The sequence below is a fragment of the Empidonax traillii genome, unplaced genomic scaffold (assembly GCF_003031625.1).
Source record: "Empidonax traillii isolate 1590-97213 ecotype Southwest subspecies unplaced genomic scaffold, ASM303162v1 scaffold419:size1009643, whole genome shotgun sequence".
NCBI lineage: Eukaryota > Metazoa > Chordata > Aves > Passeriformes > Tyrannidae > Empidonax > Empidonax traillii.
In genome coordinates, this window is record NW_020955612.1 from 393712 (window position 1) to 405425 (window position 11714).

The window sequence follows — 11714 nt, forward strand, 5'->3', positions numbered from 1 at the left end:
TTAAAAATGCCCTTCTTTGAAACCGTAAATGTGTTCTGTAGAGTCAGTCAATCCCACCGGACACCTTAGCTCTCTAAATCTTTCCTTTGGGTATCCTGCCAGCAGCTCCTTAGATTTCAGGTTTTAGCATTAACTTTGCTTCTGTGTTTCACAGAAACAGAGATCCGTGCTCAGAATGCAGAGGAAAGATCTGAAGATCTTGAAGAGAAGCTGGAAGAAGCTCTGCAGAGAATCAACGAGCTAGAGTGTGAGCTGCAGAAAGATGGGGAAGTCATCCCAGAAGCAACACACAAAGAAAGGCAAGGTCAGGAGAATCAATATTCTGAGCCCTGTCACAGACTCAGAGATGAAGCACTGCTTGAGGGCACCTCATTCACCTCCTGTTTAGTGCAGAACCCTCCCCTCCTGGGCATGTCCTAGGGTTTTGCCTTGGCTCTTCGTCAGAGGTCAAGCAAGGAGGCTTTTAACAGGATTCTTGATCAGGGCAGAAAGAACTCCTGAATGTGGTCTGGTTTTGAGAGGAGCTAATTTTGTTTGATTTTGATATACAACACAGGGTCTTGTGTCTAGGAGATCACCTAACTGGCAGCATCTGCTTTGAAGGTGAGTGCTCCCTGTTACAGTCAAGAGGATTTGTTTAGGATCACTGATTTTGGAGAAGAAAAGAAATGATGTTCCAGGTCCCTTCACTCTCAGAGGCCACAGACCTTTTGTGTTTATAGCACAGGACACCCTTGCTCCCTGCAGGAGGTATTTGAACACTGTTGACCTACTGATCTTGCCCATATGGTGTGGCAGTGAGTTCCTCAGGTCAAAAGTTTGTTGTGGGTGAAAGCATTTCCTTGTGTCTTTTCTCAGCTAGATCCACAAGATATAAAATGTGGAGAAAAAATGGGAATTAAAATTTCTTCCCTTATTCCTCCAGCATATCCTGTCTCTTTGACATCAAAGGGTGAGGAAAGGCTAATTTATTTGTTAAAGATGTGATACCTTGGGCACATTCTAACTCTGCGGTATTTTTAATGGCTTTGGTTTGTTGTTTTATTTCTCTTTCAGAAAGAGGTTTCCAAGAAAGCATCTCAGAAGTCGAGGCCTGCCCAAGTCCTAAAGCTTCTGCCTCTGGCCAGCCCAAGGGAACCAGAAAGAGAAAATACTGAGGAACAGCAATGCCTGGGTAATGTCCTAGTGCCCATTCACTGTAGTGTTTCACTCCTGATCCACTGCCTTTACTCCTTACCTACTATCCCAGCACCTCTGTGCCATCTCAGCATTTATGCTGTTCTTCTACTTGCCTTCACCACTTCCACATCTGTCTTGTCCTCTGCCTCCTCCCACAGTTCTCATATCTACGCAGTCATCCCTGTAGTACAACTGCTACCTCAACTTTCTCCTCCTCACATCTCTCTTGCCTGTGCCCTTTCTGTCTGTGCTCATCAATCACTTCTTGCTGCTTTATCTCCTTCTGCCTCATCCCTGTTGGACCATGCAAGTAAGTTGTTTGCACCTCTTTCCTCTCCTATCAAGGTTTTTTTTCAGTCAGTGCCAGCATAGCCTGGTTGTCCATCTGGTAATGAGTACCTCCTTCACCTTCTGGATTTCAGATGATCCAAGTACCAGCTGCCTGACTGGTTAGGAAGAAAATGCACAGAAATCAGGATGACTCTGCAATTTGACCCATTCTCAGCTTGGAAGAGCAGGCAGTAAAACTGTCAGGAATCACATCAGCTCAGACAAGTCCTTGCCAACTCCCTCAGAGTAAATTCTCTGTTGGAAACATATCACTAACCCTCAAGTACATTTTTAAATGATGTTCTGCAAGTTTTTTGAACATAATATCTCCTGAAGGTAAAATTACAAGTTTCTGCTGGCTCTGTGTATGTAAAAGAGAGAAGATCCTGCTGGAACAAGACACGCTTTTTGGAACTGAGGGTGCTCTTAGCTATAATTTGCCTTTCTGTAACTGCAGAAAAGTTAAACGTTTGAAAAAAAGCTATGCCTGGCTTCTGCAGATACAAGTGCCAGCAGGGTGATCCGTGTGCCCTGACAAAGTACTGAGTCTGGCTTGACACTCAGTTCTCGGGCTAAGTGTGGTTCCTTTGAGACGTTATCTGTAAAGCTGTTGGTCTCTGATGTGCTAAGAATCTTGGTCTGGAGTGATCATTTTACATGGAGTTAGAAAAGCAGCCAGAGAAGTGTTCAGAGAAAGGATCAGCTGCTGCTCACTCTGGGTAGGATTATACCCTTTTGCCCGAGCATGCCCAGCATGAGAAATAGCCAGAACCAGCTTAGAGGAGTAACTGCACAACTCATGTTCCCCTAGTAGAAGATGACAGAGCTGTTTGACTTCCCAGAGCTAGTTTTCCATGAGCAGATCCCTACTGAGATCTACTACAGGTGCAGGAGCCATCCTGCCACTGGCAGAGGGATGTAGATGTGAGGTTACACCTGGAGCTCAGCTGCTTGTGTGATCACCAAGAAGTTCACAGGTGGATTTTTCCCACTTCCCAGCCACTTGTGAGAGGGCTGGTTGGCCAGGTGTCCTTGCTGTAAAGAGGCTGGCAAATACTTGTAGAATGAGTATTATGGGAGCTGTGAGTGTTACCAGCAGGCAAAGAGCTGTGGGTAAGGGAAAATTCAAGAGTGAGCGACTGGCTGGGTAACCCACGCTAGGCAAATGCAGGATGGCAACAATTTGGGAGAAAGGCCACAAAGTGCTATCTTGGCCTATACCAGCAGCAGCACACTGGTGCTGGGAATGGCTGTGCAGGGAGGTCTGCTTTGAAGGCAGGTCCAGTAAAAAGGCAGGAGCAGAGCTGACAAAAGGGTATCAGGATCAGACAAACAGAGTGCAGGGGTATTTCATTTCACAGCGCTCCAGATCTTTGCCAAGGGGAAGGAGTTCAATATCTTTAGGTCCCTGGTCATTTCTAATGGCTTTGGTCAGGAAAGATATAGCAGAGTTTTGAGGCTTGTAGGAGTACTGAGAACTCCATCTGTTCTCTGTGCCTGTGTCTCTCGGGCAGCTGCAGCAGGCAAAAGTGTTGCAGTTCCCAAGGCTCTCAGCTGGCTCTTCCCAGCGGTGCCGGATTCCCCCTTGTCAGCTCAGTGGGCGTTGGTTAAACGGGTCACCTTAACGTTTTCAGGTGCCCACGAGCTCAGACGCTGTCCTGCCTCACCACCCTGTGGAAGCGAGCAGCAGCACAGCCTGCCTTTCCTCTGCACAGCGGATGTGCCGGGCAGGGAAGCACCAGCCTCAAAGGCTGCCCTTTCCTCCTTTTACTTTTCCTCCTAAAGTTAGGGTTAAACATCTTGTTTGCCCGTGTGTGGATGTATTTCCGTGTGGATGGTGACTGAAATCCCAAATCCAGGAACAGCACCACAGACCCAGCTCGTTCCCAGCTCGCTCCCTCCTCGCAGGACCACCAGGCTGGCGGCACCCACTATCCTGCCTGAGTGCTCCCACCCGCCCAGCTGTTCAGTTTAGGGGTGGGGAGCATTTAAGTACAAAGGGGAGAATCTGTCCTTCATGCCAAGGTGATGGGACAAGATGGATCAGACCCTGGGGGCCAGGCTCTAAGGTGCCAGGATGCATCTGACCCTGTGATGGGGAAGGGATGACACCCCCACCCCCTGCTCACACACCTGCCAGGCCTGCTCCTTATTTTTAACTTTCCAAAACAAGTAGAGGCTTTTTCCATGTACAATCCACTTTATATTACAGGCCTGGGCTGCCTCCCCTCCTGCCTCCAGACCAGGACATGAGGGTGGGCTGCCAACCCTCTTGCTCCTCTCTGAGCAGGACTGACCAGGAGCAGTGTGGGACAGCTCTCAGAGCATGGGGGAGTCCTTCTTGTCTTTCAGGCTTTCTGGGAGCTTTGTGGTGTCTGGGAGGAGGCTGCTCACGGCTGCAGGGCTGTTTGCAGCTGGAGACACCAGGTTCATGGCATCCAGAGGGAAGGGCAAGATGAAAGCAGCGGGTTTCTCTGCAGTGAGGGAGTGCAGTGCGTGGAGGTAACGGAGCTGAGCAGCAGCAGGGGCGCTGGACAGGATCTCAGCTGCCATCCGCAGGGATTCGGAAGCTGCCTTTTCCCCCTCTGCAGCGATCACCTGCCAAGCAGGGGAAGAAAGGAGGTTTCTGTGAGACTGGGAGGGAGGTGGCACACAGACTTTTACAGAGGGAGGTTGCCACAGTGAAGTTCCCAGGGCCAGCATGATTACAACATTCCTGCTCTTTGAAGATCACAGCATGTACTAGACCTGTTGATGCTGCCAAAAGTTTGGGAGCTCACGTCTAACGTGTGTTTACTGGGCCCATCGGAGCCTCACACGTGGGCTCCCCTTGCTAGACCCAGCTCTTGAACAGGAATGAAAGGAATCGTATCTTTCCAGAGCCATGTGCTTGTGTGGCACATCCCAGGGACCTCAAACCAGGGCTGGGAAAGGAAGGAGGAATGCTTTGGAAGGAGATGAGAAGTATTCAGAGCTGGCATACCCGCACTTTGGCCTGTCTCTGGGCCTCTGCTTCCACAGCCAGGGACTGCCGGAGCTCAGCAGGCAGCTGCACGTTGTTGCTGCGGCAGGAAAGGACAGGGATTAGCTGGGCACTTGGCTCTCCTGGCAGCACTGGACAGTCAGTCTGAAGCTTGGAATGGGCTCATCAGTCAGTCTCTGCAGAGCATTCTTTTATGTTCTTTGCTCCCTGGGTGTTCCTCTTTGCGTGCCTGACTTGAACCTTCTACCTCCCTTCCCCCTCCTTCTCTTTGAGCCTGGTTTTGTAGTGACCAGGACTGCATGATCACCAGGCAGCAGAGAGACATCTCCCTGTACCTCTGAGGCTCAAAGTTAAGACTCACTCTCTGAGACAGCAAAGACTCCACTGGGAGACTACTCTCAAGACAGGCACAGGAATGTTCTGTTCACAGATTTATTCGTTCACTGCTTGGCTCTCTCTTTCATGTCCCTGTACACAATGAATGAGTCCCACCTTTGTGCATGGACTTCTGAGTGATGAGCCCATCCCTCTCAAAGGCCCTGGGGCTTTTGATCTAGGGTGGGACACAGAGGGTTCTGTGCCTGCTGCACCTCGGGGGCTACCAGAACTGGGTGCAAACTCTGCCTGCAGCAGCAGTGAAATGGTGATGAGATCGCAGGTAAGGATCCTGCCCCGGCTGTCAGTGCGGGAGCAAGAACAGTCTGACACGTGGAAGTTTTACATGAGGCTGAAAGGGGCAGGGAAAATAGGAAGGTGAGAGGCGAGGCTCTACCTTCTGCAGAATAGCTGCAGGGAGAGAGACAGAGGCAAAGCAGGAAGAGAAGAAGGCAGCAGCGAGTAGGATGGGTTCTTGCAAAGGGCCAGGGAATTCCCTTCTACCAGCATTTCCTACCTACATTTCTACTCTCTCCACTTTGATCCCCCAGCAGCCCGTGACTGCATCCAAAGCCACCTGTGAAGAGGAATATTTTTAGAGCATGGGGAGAACAGCAGCCCTGGCCTAGGCTCCTTATAGGGAGTAAGACAAGGCAGGGGCATTAATTGCAGGACTGTGAGGCAGATTTATCAGATTTTGTATACTGCTGTGCAAGACCCCTCAGAAATTAAATTACCGCCCTCACTTCCAATTTGTGTTTACCCTGGGTGGTTTAGGATGATTTAACTGAAGTCCACAGTGATTCCAAGTCTGGAAACCTTCTTCAAACCAGTGTCTGTGACTCTGAGGGACTGACCACCTGAGTCAGCTTCTTTGTGGAGCCTCAATTCCCCCCTCGCTCTGCTGTCCCCCTCCCCATGCAAGGACCTTGATCTCCTGGCTGATGTTTTTCCTCTCCAGCAGAAGCTCAGAGAAGGCTTGATGTGCCAGGAGGCGCTTTGTGGTGGTCTGTACCAGCAGCTGGATGGCACTGGAGATGCTGGTCAGGGTGGTGAGGAGAAGAGAGGCATTCTCCAAACGGTAGTAGCAGACAGCATCTATCTCCAAAGTAACCATGTCTTTGGTCACCACCTAAGAAGAAGACATTGGGGCAGATGGAGCTGGTTCTGGCAATTCTAAGGCAGCACAGGAAAGCACACAATTGAGAGAATGATGAGGACTAAATGGAGGGTTTAAGTCATCGCAGCTTCCACCTTAGATACTGACTGATCTTGGGCAAACCATCTCTGGATCTCAGAGATTACTTTGAGATGGTTTTTTCAAACTTTTCTTTGCAAGGATGAAGTTGGAAGCATAAAATCTAATGTTAAAGAGATACCAAAATTAATATAGAAAGGAGTATCAGCCATACCTGATGGAAGGGGATCTCTAGGGTTTTGAGGCGGAGGTCTATCTTGTGATACGTGTCCAGACAGGGAAGGAAAAAGAAAAGGCCTGTGGGAGGAAGAGAAAGGCAGCTGATAATCATCAGAACCACAGAAATTACCTCTCCTGCTCTGGAAAACAGGGGAGGGTTTGACATGCAGAACTACAATGGAACGGCAATATTTAGGCTCAAATTCTGAGGCTGCTTCTGTGGTGGGGAAAGCCCTTAAGAGGAAGGGAAAAAAAATGTCCCATCTCCTGTCTGGCCATGTCTGCTTGGAGGGCACCAGCACGTGAGCTTTGGTAGAGCATGAAAAAGAGGAGCAACGTGGCTGAGGGGAGCTGAGTAAACACCTTACCAGGTCCTTTGGCTCTGCCAGGAAGGAGATGCCCAAGTCTGAAAACAATGGCTCTCTCATACTCCCGCACTACCTGCAGAGGGAAACAAAAGGGAGGCTGGAGAGGAAGAAGTAGGACTGGCAAAAGCAGCTTCACAGGCACGGGAGGAAGTCTGTTCTGGAAAAGCCCCGCAAAGGGAGGATTTCAGCAGGTATGAACTAGGGTAATCACTTGTCACTGAGTCCCTTTGCCCAGCACTGCTGGCTGACCTTGTGTGTGAGCATCCCTGGGACAGCCCAAGATCTGGTGAGAGCAGCCCATGCTAGACCCACCCAGGGTTTTGCACGATGAGGCCAGCATCTTGCTTCCTTAAATTAAAGGAAATTAAAATTTTCCACATTGGTTGTTTCCCTCCACGGGAACCATGTGTGTATGTGCTGATTGGTGGGTAAGGGCTGAGCCATACTACTGAAATTGCACGTGAAATTTCCTGAGAAGTGGGAATCAAAATATGCCTACTTGTGACCACGCCATAAATCTGACCAAAAATTAGAGGAAGAGGGAAAAACTGCTATTGGCTGCGAGATCAATCTCTCTTAAAATTTTTAATTCAAAGCCCATTTACCCAGCTGGTGCAATGCAGCCCTCTCTGGCCTGAGTAGGTTGAGGATTATATTTGAAAGTGAATAGACTTGCAATTTGTTTTAAAAAGGAGAAACTTAAGCCCCTGTCTGCTGATATCGCAGCAGGAGTATTTGATAGGTTGGACCCCTGCGCAGCCTTGTGCTGTAGCAACATGTGATAAAATATAAACCAAAATTAATAATGGGTTGAAGAGGTGTAAATAGAGCCTTAGACCAAAAAAAGCTTTATGTTCATGTCTGACTAATGCTCAGTCAGTGTGTGACATCCACATCAGACACCAGATACTGAGAGAGGCCCCACGGCTATTCTCACCTTCATGCAGAACCAGACAGAAATGGGGAAGGTCATTATGATGAACAGGAAAGACAAGATGGTCAGAAGCCACTCACAGATGCCCAGACCTGGAGACTTTACACCTAGGGAGAAACCCAACATGACTGTGTTAGGAGAGGACTGTTCCCAAAATACTGATACCTGGCAAGTGCCTGCACACATAAGCTTCAGTGTTGTGGACTTGGTGGGTGTGAATAACTTGTCACTCTCTGGAGGCAAGTTAAGGAACACTCTCTGCTCCAGGAGCTGTGAGGATGGAGGGGCAGATTTTGCCTCTGCTTTACTGACAAAACTGAGTCATGCTTCTCCATAGTTGCTTGACTAGAGAGCAGCCTTTCTCTTGAAGAGCTGGGGCTACGAAGCAGTGTTGAAAGGCTTGGAATGGCTGAGCTGGGATTCCTGAAACTAGTCTGGAAAGATGAGCTAAAGGTAAAGATTGTAAATAAGAAAGAGCTTTCAACATGCACAGACTGAAGTGCCCCTCCCTATCAGAGCATTTCACGTTGCTTTGGACTAGGGTTTTAGCTGCATCTCATCTCCCTAATGCAGCGGGATAAAGCCACTGGTGCCACTGAACTCTCCCTGTGCTCTACAGCAGTGACACTGAGGTGCTGGGGCCTGACTGGGGTCAGCCCCAGATGAATACTACCTGCTGCATCTCCCCAAAGGGAGACTGGGTCATCTTGCTTTGGCTGCCCTGTGTTGTGCTCCTGTATGAAGTAAAATTCAGCAGGTGTGGCATGAAAATCGATATATTGCTCCTGGATGTACTAAAAGCCAGAGAGAGGACCATGATTTCCAGCAATGAAGTTGGCATCCCTCCCATTTTGTATCCCTCCTAGCCCTTCCATCCCCGCCCCTCTGTCTTTGGAGGTCTCTGCAGAACAACCAGGTCCTGAGAGAGGTTCAGATCCCAAGAACCTACATGATCACTAGAGATCCACAGCACCACTCACTAGCTGTGACTCCTGTAACTGAGGCAGAAAGAGGTGGTTGTGAAAAACTAGTTCTCAGAGAGTCCAGAGCAAGTCTGAGTCTTTGTGTCACTCTAGGGCAGCAGAGCTGCTGGCATGGAAGTGCACAAGTGATGCTGGCTCCTGTAATACACATCTGCCATGCCCTGATGATGCTGGGTCCAAAGAGTCCCAGACACCTTGCCAGAAGATTCATGATGCTCCCTTCTATCATGGCTGGGAATCTGCCTAACAAACCCATGGAGAGGAGCTGCTCTTAAAGATTATCCAGAAGGGGAGCTGCTTAAGTGGACCTTAAGGGTAGTTCTTCCCTGCAGTGAGGTCTTTTGGGCTGTGAACTGGCATTAAGGCTAATGCTGCCTACCTAAAGAAGGGCAAGTGAGAAAAGGAAGAGAACAGAGCTGAGAGGTTGGCTGGAGTCTCCCACATTCTGTCCTGAGGATAACCACGTCTGTGATGACACCACGCAGAGACGCAGCATCAAAGAGCCCACAGTTTTCCAAGCCCTTCCCTTCTTATAAGCCATACCTTCCTCCTGCTGCTCGCTGTCCAGCAATGCCATTGCCTCCATTTCTTCCTCAGACACCACCTCATCCACGTCCACCACGGTGGAGGTGTGCACCCTGCCATCAGTGCCCACAGTGCTCTTGGTCTCCTTCGCTTTTTCCTGCTTTACGTTTCCCCTTTCTTTGCCACCTTCTCTGCTGCTCTCCCTCTTCTCCCGCTTGCTCTGCGTACCTGGGGACTCCCTACGTTTTCTATGAGACTCCCTGGAAGAGCTCCGAGCCCTCCTATCCATCCTCATGGGTGCCAAGGAGCCCAGAGCTGCCTGTGGGAGCAGAATTTATTGCTGCAGGCAGGGGAGGAGAGAAGGGGAGGTGTCACATCAGGGAGGCTCGGTTCCAGTTCATCAGGGGCTTGTCAGCCGCAATGGACAGCGAAGTGAGCAAGCTGTTTCCAGCCACTCGGCTCTCATCACACCCTGCTGTGGAGATGGGAAGGAAGGTTAGGCCTGGACATGGAGGACCCCAGGAGGACATTCTGTTTGCATCCTGCTTTTGGGAACAAAACACAATCAGCAGCACTCAGATGGTTTTAGTAGGTGGTTTCTGCAAAGCTGTTGAAAAGCAATCAAAAAGTAACTGTCAGGCACGTGGCCCCAAAGACCTCAAATGGTGAGAGTGGCCCAGAATTGACACCAGGGAGAAAAACCTTTGCTGGTGAGCCCAGTGGCTTACTCAGGAGTGTTTGGGGTGGGTGTTGCAGTGAATGTCTGGGTGAACAGCATCTCACACTGCTCTGCTCTCCAGAAGCCCTTTGGAGGGACACTGGCAGCAAACCCCTTCTCTCCAGGATCACCTCACAGTTTAGCAGGGTGGGAAATTAAGTGGTGCAGTTCAGCCATGAACTTTCCTGAAAGGATGCAAAGCATGGTGGCCATTCTTGGGATAGAGCTGTTGAATCTACATTGCCAAAAGAGTTTGTGCCTAAATGCCTTCCTAGTTTTCTACAGAAGGAGCGTGGCAGAGCAAACATAGGAGCCTTCTCTTTTCACGCTGCTGAGCCTACATCTACAGAAATCTCTGGAAGAGGGTTTAAAACATGTTTGAAGTGTTTAAAACACTTCTGAAGTGTTTTAAAGTCACTGACTGTATTAAAGAAACCAGCACCTGGCTAGAAATCATACTACAGGCAAGACACAGCTGGGCAGGGCAGTGCTGAGCTTGGGGATTCCCGGTCTGTAGCATGGAGGAGTAACTGGAGGGAGCCGGGAAGCTGCCTGGGGGTGTGCTGCTCTTGTTTTTTCACAGATTCCTGTTTTATTGGAGACTTGTCAGCCCACGGGGAGCCAGGATATTGCAGGCAGGGAGGGCAGGAGCACCAGCTGCCTGCTTTCTCTGCTCTGACGTACTGGGTGCCTTGTCAGCAGGTCACCAGGGAAGTGGTGGATGGAGAGGGCTAAAGGCAGGAGAAAAGTCAGGTGTAAATGGGGTGTAATTAATAAATTTATGCAGTGTATATACTTTGGAAGTGCTCCAGAAACCTTTTGCACTTGGTGTTTATCACTTGTTTATCCCATGGGAGTGGGGGGGAGATGGCCTCCAGCTGCTGAAAGGGTATGTGGTGTTTTAAGCAGCAGCAGCAGCAAACAGCAGCTCAGGTCTGGTTTTGGATTCCTGTTGGTATCTTGTGAAAAGCACAGTGGCATATTTAACACCTCCAAACCTGCAACTTGCTAGTTTTGTCTTGTGGTTTTATTCCACCAGTGCATCCTGACTCTACCATCCCTGGGGGATGTTTTTGGCTGCTCCCTTGGAACAGGGGGCATGCTCTGGGAGGACATGCTGATGGGTTTGCAACCTTTGCTGTCCCAAAATCTACAACCTCAGCTCCTGTTTTATTCTGAAACGTGTGGAAATTCCTGTGTGGAAATCAGCTGTGCTGCTGAAAGGGTTTCTTAGAAGTCTGTTAGCCCTTAGGAAACAGCCATAGCACCGCACTTCACCACGCTCTGTGGCCTTGGGAAAGTCACTCAGTGTGATTTTTCACTGTGGCACAGGGGACTGAAAAATACAAGACTCCTCTTAATAACAGTGTTTGGGTTTAAATATTATCACTTTGAAGGAACTGGTCCTGTTTTGTGTGTGCCTTTCACAATGTGCCTTTTGCATCTCCACTGTGGATTTTCCTCCCAGATGAGACAAAAAATACAAGACTCCTTACAATACAAAACTCCTCTTACAAGACTCTTCTTAATAACAGTGGGACACTGAGGTGCTGGAATGAGTCCAGTGAAGGGCAGTGGAGCTGGGGAAGGGTCTGGAGCACCAGTCTGATGAGGAGCAGCTGAGGGAGATGGGGGGGCCCAGCCTGGGGAAAAGAAGGCTCAGGGGGGACCTTCTCACTCTCTACAACCACCTGAAAAGAGGTTGTAGCCAGGTAGGGGTTAGTGCTTTCCCCCAGGCAACCAGGGATGGGACAAAGGGACACAGTCCTAAGCTGGGCCAGGGGAGGTTTAGGTTGGACATTAGGAAGAATTTCTTCACAGAAAGGGTGATTAAACATTGGAGCAGGCTGCCCATGGGAGGTAGTGGAGTCGTCATACCTGGAGATGTTTAAGCAGAGACTG

General features: G+C 49.5%; 1 protein-coding gene across 1 annotated transcript; it reads right to left on the reverse strand.

The window, feature by feature from the left end:
• Window positions 1-3689: 3689 nt before the first annotated feature.
• NPHS2 (NPHS2, podocin) lies at window positions 3690-9442 on the reverse strand. The gene is made up of 8 exons (XM_027894170.1): window positions 9113-9442; window positions 7590-7693; window positions 6653-6725; window positions 6280-6362; window positions 5796-5999; window positions 5389-5444; window positions 4493-4571; window positions 3690-4107 (listed from the first exon to the last, which is right to left on the reverse strand). Exons 1-8 carry the CDS (start codon window positions 9387-9389, stop codon window positions 3829-3831), a joined length of 1155 nt encoding a protein of 384 aa, XP_027749971.1. The 5' UTR covers window positions 9390-9442; the 3' UTR covers window positions 3690-3828.
• Between the last annotated feature and the right edge of the window lie 2272 nt (window positions 9443-11714).